Source organism: Bos taurus, chromosome 15 (assembly GCF_002263795.3).
Source record: "Bos taurus isolate L1 Dominette 01449 registration number 42190680 breed Hereford chromosome 15, ARS-UCD2.0, whole genome shotgun sequence".
Classification (NCBI taxonomy): domain Eukaryota; kingdom Metazoa; phylum Chordata; class Mammalia; order Artiodactyla; family Bovidae; genus Bos; species Bos taurus.
Genome location: NC_037342.1, coordinates 55619642 through 55643950, shown reverse-complemented (window position 1 = coordinate 55643950; position 24309 = coordinate 55619642). Strand labels below are relative to the sequence as shown.

Sequence of the window (24309 nt, the reverse complement as noted above, 5' to 3'; positions counted from 1 at the left end):
TTTGGATTCATTTACTTTTCATGGGGCAACCTTATTTACCAGCATTTCCAAAACAGGCCCAGAGAGTGGTGAGGGCTTGCCCAGGTTCACCAGGCTTGCCAGTCAGGACTGAGACAACCCTGGATTTCCAGACCATGCCCCATAAGTAGTTTATTACTTTTAAATAGGAAAAATGAACTTTAGCACTGCAGAAAAATTAGAAAATTTTTCTAATAATTTATAAATGTGCCTTCAAAAATAAATGTGCCTTCAGTTTGTCTCTCGGAGAAACTTCCACCGCCCTTTCCCATCCCTTCTCTCCCCACCTCCGGGCCTCAGCCACACTCCCCCAGCCCCAGCCATAATCAATACCTCACCTCCCTTTGCCAGCAGTGGTTCCCTGAGGACTAAGCCTTGACAGCAGATCCTGATTCAGACCGGATTCTGGAAAGGCCTGGCGTCTCTTCCGGAACAGCAGAGCTTCCGCCCCAACGGAACTGCTTAAGTGCAGATAGAGTCAGAAATGCTCCCCGCCAGGAGTCCAGAGCCTGCATCCAGCCCTGCCCGGCCTGTGGATTGTCTCCGTGACCTTGGGCCCGCCCCTGCCCTCTCAGTTTCTTCCACGCCGTAAAATGAAGACTTGGCCTTGACCAAGTGCTCTCCCCACAGCCCCCACAGTCTCAGTCTGTTGGCTGCCGTGGGCAAGGACCATGCCCTCTCCTCATAACATTCAGAGAGGGCAGGGCTCCCCTAGTGATGGGCAAGGCCAGCACTCCCCAACCATGTGACCGGGAGCAGGGCGCCACACCACTCTGCTGCCCCATGGACAGACACAGAGCAGAGTGCTGACCCTCCGTGTCTCAGGGTAGCTGCAGATCCCATGAGGGGAAGACCTCAGAGACCTCTGGATGACAGAGCAAGGAGCTGAACTGGGCTCTTACCAGAGGGTGCCCCCTGTCTGCCCAGTGCCTGGCTCCATCCTGGCTCAGAGGGTCTGGCCCAGGCTTGTAGATGGACCCACAGGCTCACACAGCTCTGGCAAGAGGAATGTGTGGATCTGGGGCCCAGCCTACCACGTGAAGTGTCAGTAACAATGCCCAGAGGGCCTCAGGGCCCATGACATCATGGACAGCAGTTTCCCATGTTAGAACTCACAGAGCTAAGGCCACTTTAAAACATAGCACTGCCTTTTTTCCCTTTCTTTCATTTTCCATTTTGGCTAAGGCATGGAATGTGAAAACTGCTAAATTACCATAGGAAGATGTACACGCTGTGTTCATAGGCTGACTCAGCTTTCTGGGGTCCTAAAAACAGTGGGAAACCTGGGAAGTCTGGCCCCTGCTTCCTCATGCCTACTCTGAGCCTACTCTGACCACAGAGGAGGCCATGTGGTCGACTGGGGGAAGACACCCCCAGCTATGAAAGGATACTGGCTATTGTAGGAAGCAGGATACCAGTTAGAGATGTTGTCTAGGTATGTCTTCTGCCCCTCAAAAGCCCTCAGATCTATTCCAGGCACAGGCAGGTTTTGGGCATAACTCCAGATGGTCTAGTCTCATCTTACCTGTTAGCCTCAATTTAATGGGCCTTTGCTAAACAGCCTTTTCATGCCAGTCACCAGAGAACACTGGAAGCCTCCAGAGAGAGCTCAGACACGAAGCAGACAGGGTGTCAGGAGGCCTGGCCTCTGGTCCTGGCTCTGGGCACTGCCCTCTCTGAGCCTGTTTCCCTGTCTTTAAAATAAGATGGCTGGTGGTTGCCAGGGGCTGAGGAGAAGGGAAAAGGAGGCATGAATGCTATTGGGAATGGAGTTTCTTTTTAGAGTAATGAAAATATTGTGGAATTAGTAGTGATTGTTGTATAACTTTGTGAATATACTAAAATCTGAATGGTACACTAAAAAAAAAAAGAAACAAAACCCTACAACAAAAAAACCCTAAAAAAAAAAAAAGATTGGTTGGACAAGAACCTCTTAAAGAAGAGACACTAGCATTTTTTGTGCCTGTGGTACCCACGGGCCTGGACTTAGCATTTGCGTATTATCTCATGATTTTCTGTGATCCTATCACTCTAGTCATATTTATGTTGTCATGACTCATCAGAAAGTCCAACTTGAGTCCCTTGTTCAGGCCCTAAACTAGGATAGAGACTGGGGAAGAGATAAGTGAAAGTCTCTTAGTCATGTCCACCACAGATGGACTAGATTAAAAAGGGGGCAGATTTCTCCCCATGGGGGCTCAGAGCCTGGGGAAGAAGTCAGAAGTGCACATGGTGCCCAAGAAGGATTAGCTCCTTCCTTTCCTAGTATAGGGAAGAACCCCAAAATACAAGACAGACACACAACTCTGGCCATCTGGGGGCCCTGGGAGGTGATTTCCTCACTTATGCACTGGCTTCAGTTATGCTTTTGGCTGGGTGTTCAGGATACAACCGTGGGCAAGTCAGACCCAGCCCCGCCCTTAGGAAGGGAAACAGACTTTAAAACAATCAAACGCGTTAATTATGAATTTCTTTGATTATTGTGATTGTGATTGGAGCCGTGAAGGAAAAGCACAGAAGGTACTGAATGGCTCACCAAGGGCACTGGCATGGCTTGGGCTGGGTTCTAGGGGCGAGCAGGAGCAACGAAGGGGTGTGGAGACCGGAAGAGCACGGGACAGGGTGCTCCAGACAAGGTGAGGCCTGCTCCAGAGTGTCTGCAGAGGAAGACCTGAGGAGGGGGCGTAGAGAGCCTGGGGAGGGGGCAGCTGCAGCAGGAAAGGGCCAGGCCCGACCATGTGGGGCCTTAGAGGTCAGAGGCCACACTTATCTGTCTGTGCTCACTTCAGAATGTCCCAGTTTGAACAATAAACTGGGAAGCCACCCTATTAACAGGTCACATTAGGAGTTTTTCCTAAGAAATAACCAGTGTTCCAGGAAGGCCTGGTCATTGCTCCTACCTCCTGGGCCTGCTGCTCTGCACGTCGGGAGCAAGGGCCTGCCAGCCCCCGTGGCCACGGTGGTTATTTGAGCTGGACGGTGTGTGAAGGGCCCTGCTTGGCAGCCCCTGGCCATCCGGCCCTGCTGCAGACCCTGCTGCCCCCATGCCAGCCCCCCCCTTTTCAGGATCTTGAGGTGAGAGCTTTGCCACCAGGTCTCAGGCCAAGCAGGGTTCTTGGATCCAGGTTCCATGAGCTGGTTTCCGCCCATTCCCGCCCTCGGCGGCTCCCCGCGGACCCACTCCAGGCTCAGTTGTGGCCTCACGCTCTTTCCACTCTTGGTTTTTATTTTTGCCTCTCTTTATTTTCCTCTCAGTGTGACTCTCTCTTCTGCTGGGTCTCTCTCTATTTTGCCTTCCTTCTCTTTTCCTTTCTCTTCTCCTGGCCCTTCAAGAAAAGCCTGTGCTTCAGAACAAGCAGAATAGGCCATGAGGTCCAGTTCTGTCGCCCGCTGGCTGTGTGATCTTGGGAAAAGGCATCATTTTCTGAGCCAGTTTTGGGTTCCATGAAGTGGACACGCTCCTCCTGATCCCTGCTTCTCTGGGTGGCTGTGATCTGAGATGAAGTCCACAGTCCGTCCTGGAAGTAGTTGCTGCTCAGCAAATGGTAGTTGCCTCTTACTTTCCTTTTGCAAGTTCTCCTTCCTGACCTTTTGCATACTTTGTTCACTTAACCACAAATCTAGGGAACCAAAGTGCATCCACTGGACCCCAATCACCTTGCACTCCCAGTACAGCCCCACCAAACCCAGACTGGAATGGAGCCGAGAGCCTCAAGAGCTGGGCAGCCTGCTCACTGCTACCCCTGTGGCTGGGAGGCATGGCTGGGTGTCAAGGCTGGGCCTCTTGCCATGGGGCTCCCTAGCGGGGTGTGGGAGGGGTCTTCTGAGCTATGCTATAATCCAGGCACCAGACTTTGGGTTTTCACCAACTGAAAGAGGCAGGGACTGCCCTGGTAGCCCAGTAGTTAATAATCTGCTATGCAATGCAAAGGACACCGGTTTGATTGCTGGCAGGGGAAGATCTCACGTGCTGCGACTGTGTGCCTCACCTACTGAGCCCACACTCTAGAGCAACTACTGAAGCCTGTCTGCCTAGAGCCTGGACTCTGCAACAAGACCCTGGTCACCGCAACTAGAGAAAGCAAAGCCCACGTGCAGCAATGAAGACCCAGTACAACCTAAAATAAAGTATAAAAAAAGAGAGAGGCCATCTTTCAATGTGTTACCCCTGCCCCCACCAAGACCTACAGACTTCTCACCATACCCCACATCACACCCTGCCCTTTTCAGCTTCCACACCATTGCTTATGCCCCTGACCCCACCTGCAACACTCTTCCATGCCCTGCCTCTTATGTAGGGACTTACACCAGCTTTGGGGCAGAAACATGACAGAGAAGGAAACCAAGGCTCAGGAGCATCCAGATGTTGGTATTTTTTACAAGAATAGTACAGTGTAATACATTGTGTGTGCATGCCAAGTTGCTTCAGTTGTGTCCGACTCTTTGCAACCCAGTGGACAGTAGCACACCAGGATCCTCTGACCATGGGCTTCTCCAGGCAAGAATACCGGAGTGTGTTGCCATGCCTTCCTCCAGGGGATATTCCTGACCCAGGGATGGAACCTGAGTCTCTGACATCTCTCCTGCATTGGCAGGCAGGTTCTTTACCACTAGGGCTGCCTCCAGGTAGCCCTAGTGGTAAAGAACCCACTTGCCAATGCAGGAGACTTAAGAGACACAGGTTCAATGCCTGAGTCAAGAAGATCCCCTGGAGGAGGGCCTGGCAACCCACTCTAAGACTCTTACCTAGAGAATCCCCAAGGACAGAGGAGCCTGGTGGGTGGGCTACAGTCCATAGGGTCGCAAAGAGCTGGACATGACTAAAGCGACTTCACACACACACACACACACACACACCTAGGAAGCCCATAGTACATTGTATTATTTATTTCAAGACAAAATAGCTTGCCTGGGGTTCCAGTGGATCTGGAAGTAACCCAGGTCTGCAAGAGTCCACATTTCCCACTTGTTCTCCCTCTGCCACACTACCTGTCACATACTTGTGACTATGTGGAGGCTATTGTAACCTAATTCCTAGATGTCACTTTAAAGGTAACTGTGTAAATAAACCCATACATTTATGGTCATTTGAGTTTTTGACAAGGGAGCCAAGACAACTGAACGGAGAAAGAATAGTCTTTTTAATAAGTAATGCTGGGACAACTGGATATCCACACACAAAAGCATGAAGTTGTACCTTCACCTGATAGTATTTAAAGATTAACTCAAAATGGATCAAGGATATAAATGAGAGAGTTAAAACCAGAAAACTCTTAGAAGAACACACAAATGTAAATCTCTGTGACCTTGGATAAGACAGTGATTTCTTAGCTATAACACTAAAAGCACCAGCAACCAAAGGGAAAAAAATGAGGAACTGTATTTCATAAAAATGACAAACTTTGTACTTTAAATGACACTATCAAGAAAATGAAAAGACAACCCACATAACAAGAGCAAATATTTACAAATACTATATTTGTTAAGGATGTAGAATCCAGTATATATTAAAAACTCCTACAACTCATCAACAACAACAAAAAGATAACCCAACTTTTTTAAAGGGGCAAAAGATGTGAATAAACATTTCTCCAAAGCAGGTACACAAATGGCCAGTATGGCCAGTAAGCACATTAAGAGATGCTCAATATCACGGATACATGCATATGTATGGTTGAATCCCTTTGCTGTTCACCTGAAATTATCACAACACTGTTAATCAGCGCTGCCCCAGTAAAAAATAAAAAAAAAAATTTTTTTTAAAAGATACTCAATATCATTAGTCATTGGGGCAAGTCAAGTCACAATGAGATACTACTTCACACCCACTAGGATAGCCAAAAATAAAAGCGATAGAAAATGGGTGCTGGCAAGGATGTGGAGAAGTTGGAACCTTCACACGTTTCTGCTGGAAGAAATGTAAAATGGTGCAGCCACTGTGGAAAACAGTTTGGCAGTTCCACAAAAGTCGTATAGAGTTACCATACGATCCAGCAATCCTTCTCCTACACACAGAAACACACACACACAAATTGAGCATATATTTCATACAAATCTTGTACATGAATATGCAGAGCAGCATTATTTATAATAGTCAAAAGTGGAACCAACCCATAATGGATGAATGGATAAGCAGAATGGAGCATATGCATACAGTGGAATCAGATCAGATCAGATCAGTCGCTCAGTCGTGTCCAACTCTTTGTGACCGACATGAATCGCAGCACACCAGGCCTCCCTGTCCATCACCAACTCCCGGAGTTCACTCAAACTCATGTCCATCGAGTCAGTGATGCCATCCAGCCATCTCATCCTCTGTCGTCCCCTTCTCCTCCTGCCCCCAATCCCTCCCAGCATCAGAGTCTTTTCCAATGAGTCAACTCTTCCCATGAGGTGGCCAAAGTACTGGAGTTTCAGCTTTAGCATCATTCCTTCCAAAGAAATCCCAGGGCTGATCTCCTTCAGAATGGACTGGTTGGATCTCCTTGCAGTCCAAGGGACTCTCAAGAGTCTTCTCCAACACCACAGTTCAAAAGCATCAATTCTTCAGTGCTCAGCCCTCTTCACAGTCCAACTCTCACATCCATACATGACCACTGGAAAAACCATAGTCTTGACTAGATGAACCTTTGTTGGCAAAGTAATGTCTCTGCTTTTGAATATGCTATCTAGGTTGGTCATAACTTTCCTTCTAAGGAGTAAGCGTCTTTTAATTTCATGGCTGCAGTCACCATCTGCAGTGATTTTGGAGCCCAGAAAAATTAAGTCTGACACTGTTTCCACTGTTTCCCCATCTATTTCCCATGAAGTGATGGGACCGGATGCCATGATCTTCGTTTTCTGAATGTTGAGCTTTAAGCCAACTTTTTCACTCTCCACTTTCACTTTCACTTTCATCAAGAGGCTTTTGAGTTTCTCTTCACTTTCTGCCATAAGGGTGGTGTCATCTGCATATCTGAGGTTATTGATATTTCTCCCGGCAATCTTGATTCCAGCTTGTGTTTCTTCCAGTCCAGCGTTTCTCATGATGTACTCTGCATATAAGTTAAATAAACAGGGTGACAATATACAGCCTTGATGAACTCCTTTTCCTATTTGGAACCAGTCTGTTGTTCCATGTCCAGTTCTAACTGTTGCTTCCTGACCTGCATACAAATTTCTCAAGAGGCAGATCAGGTGGTCTGGTATTCCCATCTCTTTCAGAATTTTCCACAGTTTATTGTGATCCACACAGTCAAAGGCTTTGGCATAGTCAATAAAGCAGAAATAGATGTTTTTCTGGAACTCTCTTGCTTTTTCCATGATCCAGTGGATGTTGGCAATTTGATCTCTGGTTCCTCTGCCTTTTCTAAAACCAGCTTGAACATCAGGAAGTTCACGGTTCACATATTGCTGAAGCCTGGCTTGGAGAATTTTGAGCATTACTTTACTAGCGTGTGAGGTGAGTGCAATTGTGCGGTAGTTTGAGCACTCTTTGGCATTGCCTTTCTTTGGGATTGGAATGAAAACTGACCTTTTCCAGTCCTGTGGCCACTGCTGAGTTTTCCAAATTTGCTGGCATATTGAGTGTAGCACTTTCACAGCATCATCTTTCAGGATTTGGAATAGCTCAACTGGAATTCCATCACCTCCACTAGCTTTGTTTGTAGTGATGGTTTCTAAGGTCCACTTGACTTCACATTCCAGGATGTCTGGCTCTAGGTCAGTGATCACACCATCGTGATTATCTGGGTCGTGAAGATCTTTTTTGTACAGTTCTTCTGTGTATTCTTGCCATCTCTTCTTAATATCTTCTGCTTCTGTTAGGTCCATACCATTTCTGTCCTTTATCGAGCCCATCTTTGCATGAAATGTTCCTTTGATATCTCGAATACTATCCTGTTATAAGAAGAAATGAAGTACTGATACATGCTACAACATGGGTGAATTAGAAAATGAACTTGAAATGTCCAAAAATCCATAGGAAATTAGCAGCTGCCGACTTCCCTGGTGGCTCAGATGGTAAAGCATCTGCCTACAATGCAGGAGGCCTGGGTTCAATCCCTGGGTTGGGAAGATCTTCTGGAGAAGGAAATGGCAACCTACTCCAGTATTCTTGCCTGGAAAATCCCATGGATGGAGGAGCCTGGTAGGTTACAGCCCCTGGGGTCGCAAAGAGTCGGACACGACTGAGTGACTTATGACTTAGGGGCTGAGGTCATAGGTAGAATGAGGACTAATAGGTATGGGATTTCTTTTTGGGGTGATGGAAATGCTCTGAAGTTAGAAAGTGGCAATGGTTGCACAAATTTGTGACTATACTAAAACCCACTGAACTGGATGGCATCATCAACTCAATGGACATGAGTCTGAGCAAACTCTGGGAGATGGTGAAGGTCAGGGAAGGCTGGCGTGCTGCAGATCATGGGGTCACAGAGTCAGACGCGACTTAGTAACTGAACAACAACGTACACTTTAAAAGAGTGAATGTATGTTATGTGAATTATACCTCAATTTTTTTCTTAAAAAAAAAGTAGTTGTGTAGATCTGTAGGGGATCTTGCAGAACATTGAACCCAGCATCCACTCCTTGGCCCTGTGTTAAAGATGGGAAACTTATAGCCCAGAGAGGAAAAGGATCACACTGCAAATCTGAGACAGAACAGAGATAGAACCCAGAACTATATCCATCCCAAGTTCCCCTGCCCAGATTGTTAGTTCCTGCAGGACAAGAGACTTTCTTCATCCTGTACCTCCTCTAATAGCAGCGTACGACTCTGGGGCACAGCGCAGAGGTGACAGTCAGGATGGCTCCAGATGCAAGCCTCTAGATAGAAAGCCGAATCCAATGAGCCGAAGGCACATGGATTCACTGGCCCACACAACTGGGAGGGACAAGGGTGTGCTGGGGACTCGGATGACCTCCCCACCCCCTGCCTGTTTCTTCTCTGCCTCCCTCCTTCTCCTTATCTTGCTCTCATGGCAGGGAATAGGGCTGCTGGCTTCTGGAAACTCTGAGGATCACACCTTTAGAACTTGCATTCCAGAGGCAAGCAAACTTCTCCCAGAACCTGTGACGCTAGCTGGGGGTAACAGCTCTATGTGGTCCAGTTGGGTCATATCAGGTGGATCGGAAAATGATAATCTTCAAAAGGTCAGGCCATCTAGTAGAGTACTGAACTCTGTGACCAGCAGTCCCAGAACCCCAGATATTTGGGGATGGATGGGGAGGGGTGCTTTTATCATCAGAAGTGGGAGGGAGGCTGGGCAGGCAAAAACTCAGCCTCCCTCTCCCCCAGGGGCCACTGTGGGATAATCTAAGAACTGAGGTAGAAGGCAGTCATGGATTTTAGATGCAGAGTGGTGTGGGGTGTAAGTCTCAGCTTGTCACTTTCCGGCTGCATCCAGGTAGACAAGCAACACTCCTCCCACCGCCCACCCCCAGCCTCTGTTTTCTGAACTACAAAGGGAGAACAGTAATCCCCAGCCCAGAGAATCATAAATATTTGAGATAAGAATCATAGAGTGATTGCCCAGAGCCTGGCACACAGTGGGGGCTAAGGCCAGTTATTACATTGTTCTTGATGATTTGGGTGGCTTGATCTTTGGCTTCTGGTCAGATGCTGAGGATTCTGAGAAAATGCTTCAGACAATGGGGGCTTCCCAAGGTCCAGATCCCTGACCCAGAGTTGAGGAGGTGGTGTGAGAGGGACCACTCCTCCTTGGGTAAGGACTGCCCATGTGGGGCATGACTTGGGGTCAGCCTAGAGCTGCCCCAACCTGCTGGTGACCTTGGCCTGTTGACCTGCCCTTTCTCAGCTCAGTGTCCCCTGGTTCAGATAGCATAGCCCTGGGTGACTGCTCAGGGTTCTTCCTCACCTAGGGCTACTATGAACTCAATGAGTGTCCCCTCCTGGAGTGGTCTACATCGCCTTTTTATAAAGGGATCAAGCAGCCTTTGCTGTAAAGTTGAGGTCTGCTCTGTGCAAAGCCCAGTGCAGGGCACAGGGACTCACAGGTGACTCTGATCCACTGTGTTCAAGATGCCTGCAGCCTGCTGGATGAATGGACATGGTCACTGACTCCCTGTGTCACCTTGGGCAAGTCACCGCTCTGCTCCAGTGCTCCCTTTTGCCCCATCTACAGATGGGGAGATGTTAACTGTGAGGACGACAGCCTGTGGCCAGGCTCACAGCCCCATCTGGTCCCAAAGAGGTGGCTGGGTAGCCCATCCCCCATGCTTTAGCTTCAACTCTAGTGACATCTTCCCCAACCCTCTCCGTTTCCCAGGCAACTGGGGTGCTGGCCGAGGCTCCCCAGGGGCCCAGACCGTCTGGATTTCCTTACACATAACTGTACCTCGTCCACATTTTCACAATTAAATTGTCAGTTTGGGTTAAGTGTTGTCTGCTGATGGCTGTCAACCTCTCTCTGGCTCCCCTCACTCTTCACCCAGAGCAGGTAAGTGAGAACGTCTTGCCCAGCTGGTCCCTCTGTGCTGTGGAAAGAGGCTAGGATGCAATGAGAGGCAGGAGGTCTGGGTTCCAGTCCAGCTCTGCCAGACATTTGCTATGTGATCTTGGGCAAGTCATTTCCCCTCTCTACCTAGGTTTCCCCACCTTAAAAATAGGTTTAATCATCTCTGCCCAGCCTTCTTTCCTCCCATCCCAAAGCAGTTACAAGTCTCACAGGGCCCATAACTATGGCAGAGCTTAAAAAACTGTAAAGCCCAGCTCTTGAAAGGGACGTCTCTGAATCCCTGCTAGATAAATGGGTAAGGTTAGTCTCTGCTCTGGTCTGCCCTGCATCCCTCTGGCTGCAGATCTGGCTCAGGTCTCCTCCTCTGGTCTTCATCAGTCTGTTCCTAGACCAAAAAGGCAGAAAAGGTGCTCTTTCCAACAAAGCCTGGTGGCCCCGAAGGTGCAAGAGTAGAGGTGCTGGGCTGGAGGGTGAAGGGCCCTGCGTCTCATGACGAGTGTGCCGCACTAAGTGGCCAGGCTTTCCCTCCCCACGATGGGCCTAAGTCACTTCTCACCCCAACATTCCCCTCTCGGCTCCCAGGAACTCTCTTTCCTCTCCCCTCCCTTCCAGATCCACCCCCAGATCAGCTCCAGACCTCCTCCAGGCCCTGCCTTGGCAAAGCCCAGTCTTTTTAGTTCAATGCTCGGGGCCCTCCCTGGCATGGGCCTTGTCTCCCCCCAAGTCATTCTCCCTCCTGTACCCCTTGATGCCAGTAGCAAAGAGCCCCCCGCTTACCCTTCCCTGAAACCAGACTTCTCCCTCTTGGTCTCTGCTTAAGCTGTTCCTGCTGCTGGGAAGGGACTCCCTCACCCCCTGGCCACCTGACAATTCCTCCCCCACCTGCACATTATTTATATAGACATGAATGCTAAGTACAAATGAGCTCTCCATCTGGAACTGCTTATGTACCTGGCAGAAAGGAACTAACCTTTATCAAGGACCGATTACGTACAGAACATTTTACATATATCATCTCTTTAAGCCCCACAGCAACCCTAGGTGGTAAATTTCACTATTCCGACTTTCCAGATGAGAAAACCGAGGCTCAGAGACAGGAAGTTATCTTTTCCAAGGCCAGAGGTGGGGGTTGGTATCAAAACCCCTAAAACCCACACTTGTTTCAGGCTTTGGTGGAAACATTTCCCTCAAGATTACAGGGTTCTATGTACATGAAAATACTTACTATTAAGGGAGATGGTGCTGCTTTGCAAATTCCAGGGACCACTATGAAGTACCCAAGGCTGTCACATAGAAGAGGGGACCCGTGAAGAGAGCCAGGGCCACGGGAGGAGTCATGGATCTCTGCCCTAGATGAAGGAGGACCTTCTCCCAGGCAGAGTCATCTCATCACAGAAGAGACTGCCCTGGAGGAAGTGAGCTCCCTACCCCGGGATTATGCCAGCAGAGGCTGGGTGAGGAATTCACCCATTCCTGCAGCAATTTTGGAAGAACCACTGTTCACTGACCCTGATGGAGCACCCGGGATGCAGCATGGCCGAGACGGAGCCAATGGCTGCACGATGCTGCTCCCGGAGCAGTGGAGACATTCACAGGGGCTCTAGTAGCCAGAACTTCAGGGGTCTAAGAACTTCAGAGTGAGTGGCCCAACTCTGAGATTCTGATATCACCTGAGACAAATACATAATTTCCATCTTTTCACTATATAAGCCTGGCTGCTTCAGCTATCTCTTGCTACATAACAAACTATGTGAAAATTCAGTAGCCAAAAAGAATGATTGATTGATTCTCCTGATTCTGCAGGCTGACAGGGCACATCTGCCCAGCTCACTGTGGGCTCATTGGTGAGGCTGCCCTTGGTGGGTGGGTCAGCCAGGCCTGAGTTCTGCTGGGCCGGCTGGGCCGTCTCCACGTGGTGTCAGGGCCTCTCCCTGAATTTAGAGCCCAGTCTGGGCTTCTGGGGGAGGCTGGGCTGGGCTCCACGGGGTTGAGAGCAGAAGCTGCAGGGACCCTGAAGCCTGAGCTCCAGAGCACGCATCGCGTCACTTTCGTCACATGCCACACTGACTCAAGGAGACCAGCAAGTCACGAGGCCAGCCCCGATCAAGGGTGGGGACATAGCCTTCACCTCTGCATGGAGTCATATTTCAAAGGGGACCATGTGTCCTGGGATGAGAAGAATTGGTGCCACTCAAAACCTCCCTTGCTGGCACGTCCAGGAAGAGTTCAGACCAGAGACAGTGCATGGCTTACGGGCTGGGTGTTGCGAGACCGGATTCCTCCTGTCTCCTGCACCAGTGACCTAGTGATGTGAGACATCACATCTCTCAGCCTTGGTTCCTCCCTGTGTGCAATGCCACAGGGTGAGACCCATGTGGCAGAAACACTGACTGGTATTCATACCAGAGATGGGGAAACCCAACTGGAGAAGGCACTGCCAACCCTGGTGCCTGCTGCTTCCCACTCCTCTCATTCTGGGGGCAGCACTGTGGCTTGGCTGGAGTTGAAAAGAAGTTGAAAGAGGCCAGAAACCCAAACGTTGCCTCCTGAGCAGCCACGACCCCAATTAAGCAATGGAGAGTTGAAAGTGGCTTTTCAGAAGTAATGCCCTCAGTAGATGTGACCGGTAAAGGGGTGTTACCTACACCGAGGATAGAAACCTCCTGCCTCACCCCAACCAGCCCCAAGCCTGCTCCCTGAGCCTTATAAAAGAACAGCCCCTCCCTCTAGGTGACTGAGAAGGAGGAGAATGTCCCCCTTTCTGGCACTGGGCAGAGGCTCAGTGGGGCACAGGCCTGGGATTGCAGACCTGGCATAAATGATATAAATGATCAGACGGACCTGGGGCTCAGTCTGCTCAGCTGCAGAGCACTGCCTGCCTCACCCACAGGCACAGTACTGCCCAGCACACAGTAGGTGCGCGATGTTATCTCCCAGGAACCTCAGGAAGGAGTGATTTAATGGTTTCCCATTTTGCAGATGATGAAACCGAGGATCACAGAAGTTGAGTGACTTATCCAGGGTCACACCTTGGGTGAGCGTAGGAGCAGAATCAGGCCAGGTGTCTGATGATATGTCTGCTGCTATTTGATCCCCCTCCCCCTTGCCTGGAGGATCTGGCCTCACAGGGTTTTCGGACCCCTGGAGCAGGGGACCTCTGGGCTAGGCTACTCTGCTCAGCCCCACTGTTCACCTGCCTTCCCAGGTAGGCCATTCTGAAAAACACTCTGTTGCTGAAAACAGCACCCTTTGGTATCATTGTTTCTACCATGCTCACAGTTTATCCTAAAACAATCATGTAAGGAGAACCAAGATGTGGGTTCTAGAGTTGAAAAAGCCCTTGGAATCTATCTAGTTCAACCTCCTCACTTACAGATGAGGTGATGGGATCAGAGAGAGCAAAATAATTATCTGCTGTCACACAGCCGAGCACTGACGGGGCTAAGGACTATAACCAGGTCACCCTGCCCATATCCAGGGCTCCTGGAAGTAGCCAACTTGCCCCCACCCATCTCCACCAAGGCCTCGGACCCAAGGGAGGGAAGGTGAGGTGGGTGGAGGGGTCAGCAGAGGTCAGCATGGGAAATGGAACTGTGTCCCTTCCTGGGTGCCCCACTGGGTGCAGTGTATGCAGGGGTGGGAGGTGGAAAGGTGTAAAACCCAGAACAATGGCAGGCAAGGGCTGAGAAGCCTACTGACAGGAAGCCCCCAGCACATCTGGGCGATCAGATACCCAGAGTCACCAAGGGTAACTGAGGAGAAGGAAACTATATTAACATCCACAGCATAGTAGCCAAGAGCGTGCCTACCCTGCCCAGCTCAGCACCTCCTCCCCCTCTGAAGGGAGCTAGCAGCCCAGGCCACCAGCACAGGCCTGACCCACACTGATCCTTGAGGAGGCTCCTGACAGAAGGAGATAGGAGGAAAAAGGACGGGGGGAGTTCAGTTGATTTTAAAGATGAAAAACATTCTTCTCCCAAATATCTCAGAGAGCCCCAGAATGTCTGAGGTGGTAAAGTGCACCGGCTTTGTGCAAATGGGGAGACTGGGGTACAGGAAGGAGCAGCCTCTTGTCCAAGTCTCCTTGACCCTCAAGCCAAGGTTTTGTCACGCCTTCCTCAAGCTCCCCCCTACACTCCCCCTTACCGCCCTGTCCAGGGCAGAGGTCCCAGTCCTAGCTGATGTCTGGTTTGTGAGTCACAATACAGGGCTGGGTAGCTGGAGGGCCCTACAGGGCTCAAGGCTGGGCTTCAGGAGACCTGGGACCTTCTCCTGGCCTCCGTCAACTCCTCTCCAGAGAACACAAAGTCACAATCCTCCTCCCATCGGTTTCAGTGGGGGCCACTAGCTATGGTGCACTCTGAGCCCTAGAGATCTGGGTTCAAATATTAGCTCCAACACTTGCCAGATCCTCCATATTGAGCCTCAGCTTCTGCATCTATGAGAGGGGTACTAATCCTCACCTTGGAGAATACAGAAGATCTGATGGGACTGTATTCTTCCCATTTTATAGATGAAGAAACTAAGGTTCAGGGAGTTTAAGCAACTCGCTCAAGATTACACAGCTAAACATAAAATTGGGCACGATCAACACTGGAACCCAAGTCTGCTGCTGCTGCTGCTAAGTTGCTTCAGTCGTGTCCGACTCTGTGCGACCCCACAGACGGCAGCCCACCAGGCTCCCCCGTCCCTGGGATTCTCCAGGCAAGAACACTGGAGTGGGTTGCCATTTCCTTCTCCAATGCTTGAAAATGAAAAGTGAAAGTGAAGTTGCTCAAGTCGTGTCCGACCCTCAGCGACCCCATGGACTGCAGCCTACCAGGCTCCTCCGTCCATAGGATTTTCCAGGCAGGAGTACTGGAGTGGGGTGCCATTGCCTTCTCCGGAACCCAAGTCTATGTGACTTCAAATTGCTTTCTGTATCTACTCTAGCTGGGAGACAGAAGATTTCTAGCTGAAAGACTGCTTGTGCAAATATTAGGAGGCAGCTGAAATGAGCAAAGGGCTAGACCCAGAGGACGATGCATCCCAATTGAACGGAAGTCGCCTGGAATGGCTCTGACTGTGGTGGCCAGAGTGCCTTGGAATGGGAGAGCTCAGGACACACTTCTGACCTCCTGCTAGAAGCCTCTAAGGTGGAGCAGTAGTGTCTGCCACACCCTCTTCCTACACACCCCACCTAAAACCCCACTACCTTCCCATGGCATTTGTAATGGGATTGACCCCAATGCTCTGGAAAAAGAGATGGGGGTGTCCCAGCACGTGTTCACAAGGACATTCCTGTGCCTGTAAGCAGGAGTATATGTATACTGGTGTTGCCCACTTGGCAGCTGTGTGTGTCCTCACTGTGTGCATGGAAACGTGTGTGCTTGTGCATAAACTGGATGCGGACAGTCTGCATATTCAGCCTCATCTTGAAGATGGGTATGGCCATTTAACTTATATGTGCTTCTGAGTGTGTGGGGGCATGTGGTTTGTCCAACTATCTCCTGAGTGTGTTTGTGACCATTTGGAGGTTAAGTCTAGCCCTGTGTGCAAGAGAGACTGCCTGCTTACATGCAGGGATACTTGCATGGCTGAGAACATGCAGGGGGTTCTGTGGGCTCAGATGAATGTGTTGTATATGCAAGGACCTGTAGCCAGGTTAGGACAGCCTACCGGAGCCACTTCACAGGTGGCTGCAAAGAACAGGGGAAAGAGTAACCAAGTGTTCTGGGGACCTGAAAGAAGTCTTTTTTTTTTCACTAAATCTGTTTCTCCTTCTGCTAATGAACCAGAGTATCCTTGGAATTGAGGCTCCTGGGGTGGAAGGAATGGGGGGAGACAGAAGTCAAGAAATCCAAAGCACCTGACCCAGCAGTTAGAAATGGGAGTGGAATAGTATCAGCCAGGAAGGGCCAAGGTTGGGGTGGAAGGTGTGGGTACTCAACCAGTCCCAGGGAAGTTGCCCCTGAAACATAGCCCCAGCCCCAGGCTAGGTCTACAGTGCACACGAAGCACCATAGTCTGCTTTAACTTCTGAAACCCAGTCCTTGGCTGGTGGTCTCCCCAGGACCAGGCAGACTCCCCAGCACTCATCCCATAGATGGGACATCTGCCTTCTTGTTGCCTAAGGTTTACAGCCGCCTCGCACGCAGCACACAGCCCTCGCACCTCTTTTCTTTGCTGAGAGTTCCCAGAACTGGAGCAGAGGAGGTCTGGAGAGATGAGCTGGAGAAGCTGGTCCTGGGATGCCACGGCAGCTCTCCTGACCCACGACGTTTATAGTAATGGAGCTTCAACACCAACTCATACTGACACCCGGGCTCCGCACTCAGACCTAAGTCTGACTTCCCTCTGAGCCGTGGCTTCCTCTTCTGCCTAACCAGACAGGGTTGGAGGGTCCAAACGGGGCTTGCTGTCAGGTTTAGAAATCAGCCCTACCTGGGCCCCAAGCGCCCTGGGCACGCAGTAGGCTCACAGCCCGCACGCTCAGTACACACCAGCTAGAGTTATAATTAGTAAGTCTCTTCTTTGTAGCTCAACAGGGTGAGACGTCCTCTCGTGCCGCTGGCGCCGCGGGTCCGTGGCATCCGCGGGGACCCCGCCCCCGTCCCCCGCGCGCGCGGCCCGAGCCACCCGGTGGGGTTTCTGCGCGCTGACGTGGGCGGATCAAAGCAGCTGCCGGCTCCTTATAAAGCAGTTCGGGCTGCCGGCGCCCGGAGACTGTGCCGGGTGAGGAGCAGACCTCGGGCGAGTCAGCGAGCGCCCTCCAGTCCCCGAGGGACCCCAGCCGGCCGCGGCTTGCCAGGATCCCGGGCGTCCTTTCCAGGCAGCTCGCGAAGAGGACGCCCTCGCCGCCTGCCCAGCCCGGAGAGCGCTCGGGTCCTCCAGGGGCCGCGCTCGCCGTTCCCCGGCCCGCCCGGCCAGGCGAGCGCCCCAGGAGGTGAGCCGTGGCCGCGGGCAGAGGGCGGGCTCTCAGCCGGGACCTGCCAGAGCGGGGAGCGGGGGTGGGGGACCCCGTTGGGCACCCGCTCCCGGGCAAGCAAAGCCAGTCCTCCTCCGTAACTCTGTTCCTTGGCTCTCCCAAGCAGTCCCTTCGCTGAGAGCAACCGCTGGGGCCTTGGGGCGCGGGCTCTAAGCGGATGAGAGGTAGAGATGGGCTGTACAGACCTCGCGGCCCGCCTCGAGCCTTCCAGTCCCGGTCCCCCCCCCCACCCCCATTCGACCCTCTCCCTCCGAGTCAGCCCACGGATGAGGTCATGCCCGAGCCATCCCGGGGGTGGGGGACTTGGATCCAGCGGCAGAGGGTGTGTGTGGTGGGGCGGGAGAGGGTGGCAAAAGGCGGAGAACGACTGCAGCTCCTACTAAATTGGGGGGCGGGGGCGGACGCCTTTCTTTGAGACCTGCTTCCAGAAGCGGCAGGGTGGGGGTGGGGGGAGGGGGGAGAATCGAGAGTTTGTTTACAGACCTGAGCTCCAGGCTGGGGGAGGTAGGGAGGAAGAAAGTCCTGTCCGGGCCCCGAGGCACCTCTGGAACAGCCGCGAACATCTGGCTGAGCTCGCGCACGGGCCCCACACCTCCCACCTCCCAGAGCTTAGGTACCTCCAAGACCCTCACGGTCCTTAGGCGCTCGAGGTCTGGCTTAGAGGGGGTAGTGGGAGGAACCCCGAGTTCCCCCACCCCACCCTTCCCAATTCCAAACTAACCCGTTTCGCGGGACCCGGCGCATCGTCCGCAGCCCAGCAGACACATCTAGGAAGACTCGTGGCCAGAGTCAAAGCCGTGTTGAGGGCCTCGCCTCACTCGGCTCTGCAGGTAACCTTGAAGCAGTCGCTCGGCGTCACCGGTTCTCTGGGTCGGCTCTGTAAGCTGCGCACCTCCTGGCTTCGGGCCGGGCCCGAGGCGACCTTCTGCGCGGCGTGGACACAGCGCGAGCCCCGGGTGCGGGTTCCCGGCCTGGCCAGCGCTCACGCGGGAAGGGGGTGTTTGGTGTGCGCCCGTCGACTCTGGCTCAGAGGGGCAGCCTCGCAGGCAGCGGGGTTTCCAGGGCCTTCCAGAGCCCAAGCCTTATAACCACCTGTTGGAGCGGGCCTGCGGCTACGCTTGCGGTGCCCACGGTGTGCACAGCCGGGGAGGTTTCAGCTCTTGCCCGCTGCAAGCCGGGAAGCTTGAGCCTTCTCCCCAGCGGGAGGAGGAAGGGACCGCTTGTTTCTCCAGAGACACTGTGCTTTGATGCGGGTCCACTACACGCCTGATCCCAAGGGAGGTTCCGAGCCGGGCCTGAAGCAAGAGGTCGGGCAGTCCGGGGCGGACCGCAGCAAGTGGAGAGTCTTATAGAACGACCAGATCTGAGAGGGCACTTAGTTTCCTCTTCACCCCATGCCCGGAGCGGGATACCGGGGCCCAGGAAGAGAAGGGGACTTGCCCAAGGTCCCAGGGCACGGGAGGCTGCTGCCTAGCCCACCTCGAACCCGGGTTTAGCGCCCCCTGGCGGGCCGGGGGCTCCGGGAGGAGCGTGCTCCCTGACCCTCCAGGCGCAGGCTGAGGGTGACCCAGCGGCCCTCGCGGCTGTCCTAGACACTCTGACAGTGGACAGGAATAATCAGCCAGCACCCAGAGGCCCAGACCGGGAGCCGCCTCCCCCAGCGACGTGCCAGGGAAGCGAAGGGAGAAGCCCAGGACCACCGGGGCTGCTCCGAAACAGCCAGGGATAGCTTGGAGGCCTGAGTCCCGGTGCGCACTCGCGCGGCCCCCTTCTCTCTCTGCGCGCGTTGGGCTGGACACGGATCCCCTGCGGTGAGTCCGCGCTCTTCTCTCTCCGCGTGCAGCCCTTCCTTCTTCCCACCCTAGAATGCTGGGCGCCTTAGGGGGCAGCCCACACTTTGGAAGGGGGTGGGGGCGAGGAGGGACAGTGACCAGAGTTTTCGATCTCTTCCCCGCCGCCCCCTCCCGGCATATCCAGCCGATATTTTTCTCGTTCTCAGGAGCGTGTGGGAAGGGGGGGCTCAGTTAGACTTAAGACCCCAGCTGAAACACCACTCCTGCTTCCCCGCCCCCAGTGCCTTAGAGCTAGCACCACTAGCTTGGGAGAACTCTGCGGAGGAGAAAGAAAATGTAATTCAGAGGTTTCTCCCTGCCTTGCTCTGGGTCATGCAGCAAGGTCCCAGAAAACAGTGGGATTTAAAATATGTGTCTGTGCGTGTGTGTGCTCTTAAGGCGCACACGTACATGCACACACTACACAGGTAGGTGTAATACTGGGAACTTAGGGAGAGGGGGCTCAAAATACCTGCAGATTACTGGAGACTGGAAAGACCTCAGGAGATGGGTGAAGTCCAGGCCCTTGTTTTTATAGACTGGGAAGCTGAGGCTGGGGTGGTGGAAGGTCCAAGGTCAGACAGTCAGATGAGAACACCTCCTTTTGAGTCAAGCGCCCCTAACTAAGGCGCCTCCTTTTTCCAACTCCCCAAAACCTTTAGGAAGAAATCCCTTTGTCTGCTCCTCCCCAGGGAGGAGGGCCTGGGACTGTGTTTGTCTCCGGACTAACGCCAGGTGTTGGTAAATTTGGGAGAAGCTGGGAAGGGAGTTAATGAGGTGAGAATGAAGAAGGGGGGCGGGGGAAGAAGAAATAGAGAAAAGGCGGAGAAAGCGACTCTGCGGCCTGCGGGCGGGGTAAGGGTACTCTGCGGCCCAGGACGCCGCCTGGCGGCCAGAGGCGGCATCCCGCCGGCCCCGTGAGCTTCCCGGCTTAGCCAAGGCTAGGCCGCCCCGCCTCTGATCCGGCCTGGGCACCATCCGACCCTCCAAGAGGGCACCGCTGGAAGAACTAGGAATCTCAGGACCCTGAGTAGCCCTCACTGCACAAAGACTTTTGCCATCCCCTTTTCATCCTACCCGTCACAGCCCGAGAAACTGATGCCCCAGAGCAAGCCCCCGTTTTCCTTGTCTTCTCACGGTCCATGATCTCACCCGACACTGGGTAGACGTGAGCGTAGAAGACTGCCGCTCGTTGGCTGAACAATCCCATTTCACATCTCCAGGCCTCAGTTGCTCATCTGTGAGATAGGGGCAGTGATAGTACCATCTCCCAGGGTTGCTGGGAGGAAAAAAAAATCGTTCGCGTTAGTGATGTTCTTTTTAAAAGGTGAATTGTGTCATAATCACAGTTTGAATAACAACTGTGGTCCCAGTTTACAGAGGGGGTATAAACCGAGCCCCAGCGGCGAAGGAGAATGCCCAAGCCGGCAATAACTAACAGTATTGCGGCGATGAGAAACCAGATCCTGGGCGCGGAATCTGCTCTTCCCATTGCCCGCCTTCAGCTTCTGCCCTCGACACCTTCCGTCGCTCTCTAGGGCGGTGTGCCTGTCCCTCTGCTCAGCTTCTCTCAGCTTCGGTCTCTGAGGTTCTCTCTCCCTCTCGCTGCCTCTCCGCCTGGTCTCTCCTGAGTCTTTGATCCTGTCGCCCCTTTCTCTTCTCGCCGCGGGCGGCTCTAGGTGGACACGCCCTCGGCCGCGCTCCCGCGGCACCTAATTTGAGCCAGACGCCGGCAGCGTCCGGGACTATGTTGGGCTGGAGGCGACGCCCGCCGCGCGCCCGGCCTCCCCGGGCCCCAACCCCTCCTTTGTAATTTGAATAAAACGCCCCCACCCCCCACGCCCGTGGCCCCCGCCCCACGCGCCGCCTTAACCCGCAGCCTCCGCTCTCCCCGACTGCAGGCGGCCTGCGCGCAGGACGAGCGACAGCGGCCGGCAGCGCGGCTGGACTTCGGCGCGGCTTCCCCAGAGTGAGACCCCCCTGCGCGCCCGCCGCGCGAGGATGAGGGCGCGGCCGCAGGTCTGCCAGGCGCTGCTCTTCGCCCTGGCGCTCCAGACCGGCGTGTGCTATGGCATCAAGTGGCTGTAAGTAGGGGATCCGCGTCTACGCAGATGGGCCCCCGAGGGCGGGGGAGGCGGAGAGCGTTAAGGGGCCCCCTGGATCGGGCCAGCGTACCTAAGACCGGGGAGCAGAAGTAGCCTAGGGGCTGTGGGCGAGTCACCCTTCTCAAGCCTCCTTTTCCTTCTCTGTAAAATATTGTCCTTACCTGCGGGAGGAGCGAGACAGGGCGTGGAAGACGACGGAATTGTTCTGTCCTGTGCAGCTGAGAGTTACGCAAGACCTCCACCAGGACAGATGGAAAGAGCGTGGTCGAGGGGCTCAGTCGTAAGGGTCTGTGCCCTGCACACAAGGCCTGCTGAATATTACGTTCCTTGTCAGTTTCCTGACCCTAGCTGGAGGTCCTCAAACAGTTTAGACTGCCCCACCTGCGTGACCTTGGGGAAGTGTCTCTCAGCTTCTGGGAGTCTCAGAGTGCTCCTTTGTCAAAAGAGGGAAAGAGCCTCGGTCTCACTCAGGTCAGATGAGAAGGGGCTCATGAAAGAACCTCCTTAACTGTCAGATGCTCTGCACATGTGAAAGTCCTTTAGACAGAAATTATTAATGGAAGGGTAGGTGGGAGAGAAACTCTCTTCCAGCAGAAGGGAGTGCCTGCTCTGTGCAGGAGGGAGCAGTGAGGGAAGGCAGAGAGGAGTAAAACCCAGCCGCTTCCTGGAGAAGCTGCCCTCTGGTCTGGAAGAGATAAGCCCAGGCTGTAAATAACTTCCAAGTGCTCCAGAAGAGACCAGGGCAGTGTTGTGGGACTGAGAGGAGAGGAGCCTACCTGGTAGGGGCACTTATTGGGAAGCCAGGTAGATTTTTCCCGGGTAGTGCTCCTAGGAGGGACCTGAGGAATCCCTGGAAGTTTGGCAGGTCCGGGCAGTGAGAGAAGGGCCCTTTTGGGTGGAGGAACTCCCAGGGTGGTTGAAAAGTTCAGGACAGGACACATTGTATAGAGTTCCAGGTCGGGGGCAGGGAGCCATGCAGATAAGACAGGCAAGGGACAGATTATGGAAGTTGGGGAGGGACTGTGAGGAAGGTTCGTGGATTAGCTGGAAGACAGGGTGATAGTGGCTGGGCCACCAGCAAACAGTCTTGAGGTCACCAGCCCTGCCTCTTCTGGGGCTGAGTTATCGATTAATTTTCCTCTGGAGAGGGGAACGCCATCTTTTTGCATTTCTTGTTTGCAAGGAGAAGCCTGGGCTCAGCGGCTTCCCAGCCTAGGGTGGGGTGCGTGTGTGTGTTGGGGGGTGGGGGTGGGAAACCAGCTTCTCTCAGCTGCTCCTGATTAGTTTTATGAGAAATCAGCCACTTTCCTCCTTCTGCTGGTACCTGGCTCTGCCCCAGTTGGTGAGAACCTCTGATCAGAGAGCCCAAGCCCTTCTCGTCCACCACTAACATTGTATAGATAAGGAAACTGAGGTCCAGAGAAGGAAAGCCGTTGTTAAAGGGCAGAAGGAGCATCAGAGGCCAAGAACTGGGCTTGCCACTAACATGTTGTGGGGTACATTGCTATCATTCCCTCCGAGAAATGTGTGACTTGCACGGGCCTCCAAGCTGGCATGTGGCTTGGTAGGGTCTGCGGTAGATGGCTAGTTAAGCCCAACATCCATGCGATCCCCACTGCATAGCCTAGGCTGCCACAAAAAAATGAGTATACCTCAGTGTCTGCCTTAAAAGCACTTCCAGCCTCTTGAGGGAAACAGACATATAACGATACAAAGTGGACTTTGGGCTGTGTCCTAGAAGAGGGAGCATGGGAGCCCAGAGGAAGAGTGGTTAGTCCCACGTAAGGGAGGTGACTTTGAGCCAGGCTTCAAAGGATAGATAGGATTTCAATGGCCATGGATGGAATGCAGAGCAGGCATCCTAGGCAGAAGGAACCGCAGGGACAGAACTGTGCGTGTGGGGAAACAGAGAAGCCAGAAATTACAGGAGCTTACCAGTAAATCCCCAGAGCTTTAGACATTTAACTTTGATAAAACTCCTGTGAAGTAGGTGACATTCTTATCGCTACCATTTTACAAACGAGGAAACTAAGGTACAGAGAGGTTAAGGAACGGGCCTAAGGTCACACAGCTAGTTAATTAATGGTGGATGTGGGATCAGAAGCCAGGCAGACAGGCTCCATGAAGCCAAACCTCTTTGATAGCGGTTAAATTGCTGGAGCTGAAGATACAGGAGGAAGCAGGAGAAAGAGTGGAGTTTAAGAATAACAATATGTGTGTATCTGTGTGTGTATATATATGGCCTTGCAGACCATATGGCAAGGTCATATATATATATATATGGCCTTGGAATATGCCAGGCACTGTTCTATGTTCTTGATGTATGTTGTTTCATCTGTCTCCCAACCGCCATGTGAAGTGGGTTCGGCCATCTCCCTCATTAAACAGAAGAGGAAGTAGAGGCTCAGCGGGTCTTTAATGAACAGGGTGTCACAGCTAAGTAGGCAGCAGGGGCAGAATTTGGACTTAAGCTGCCTGGCTCTATTTCCTCTTGGTCTCGGAACCACAGGAAAGTTAGGAGAAGTGTACAGTGGGGATGAAAAGCTGGGGGTCCTGAGGATGTGGCTTTGGAAAGTAAGCTGAAGAGGAGAGGGGAATTTGACATGGGAACTGAAAGCAGACGTGGCTGAATGACCCAGAATGCCTACTGATGGGGACCCAGGACTCAGCCTGAACTTCCTGTGGAGTAGGGGTAAGGGAGAGGGGGTGGAAACGCCTGGGGGGTCCCTCCCCTACCTCCCCTCCCACCCAAGCCAAATGGTGGGAGACTCAGACCAGAGAGTGTGGGGAGAACCTTCTCTGACTGTCGTGGGGGCAGAGAGGATGGTTCCAGCCTTCTCTGAGCCTCTGGAGGCAGCCCCAGGGTGGGTGGAGTGGCCCCAGTAAGTCTGCTGCTCATTCTGGGTCAGGCCTCTCGAGGAAGAGTCCGA

The 24309-nt window shown here is 52.9% G+C and overlaps 1 protein-coding gene and 1 long non-coding RNA gene across 3 annotated transcripts in view; one reads left to right on the top strand and one right to left on the bottom strand.

The window, feature by feature from the left end:
* The window catches only part of LOC132342346 (uncharacterized), a 22041-nt gene extending 3794 nt beyond the window's left edge, over nt 1–18247 (bottom strand). The window contains exons 1-2 of the long non-coding RNA XR_009490684.1: nt 18164–18247; nt 357–476 (exon numbers count right to left, since the gene is read on the bottom strand). This is a non-coding gene — a long non-coding RNA (uncharacterized lncRNA). The remainder of the gene's footprint in view (nt 1–356; nt 477–18163) is intronic.
* Nucleotides 17176–24309, top strand: part of WNT11 (Wnt family member 11) — a 21464-nt gene continuing 14330 nt past the window's right edge. Inside the window, exons 1-2 of one of the 2 annotated variants that reach the window (XM_005216315.5) lie at nt 17176–17400; nt 21176–21358. In XM_005216315.5, the coding sequence (XP_005216372.1) occupies nt 21276–21358 (83 nt within the window). In that variant the 5' untranslated portion in view covers nt 17176–17400; nt 21176–21275. 2 annotated transcript variants of the gene reach the window in all.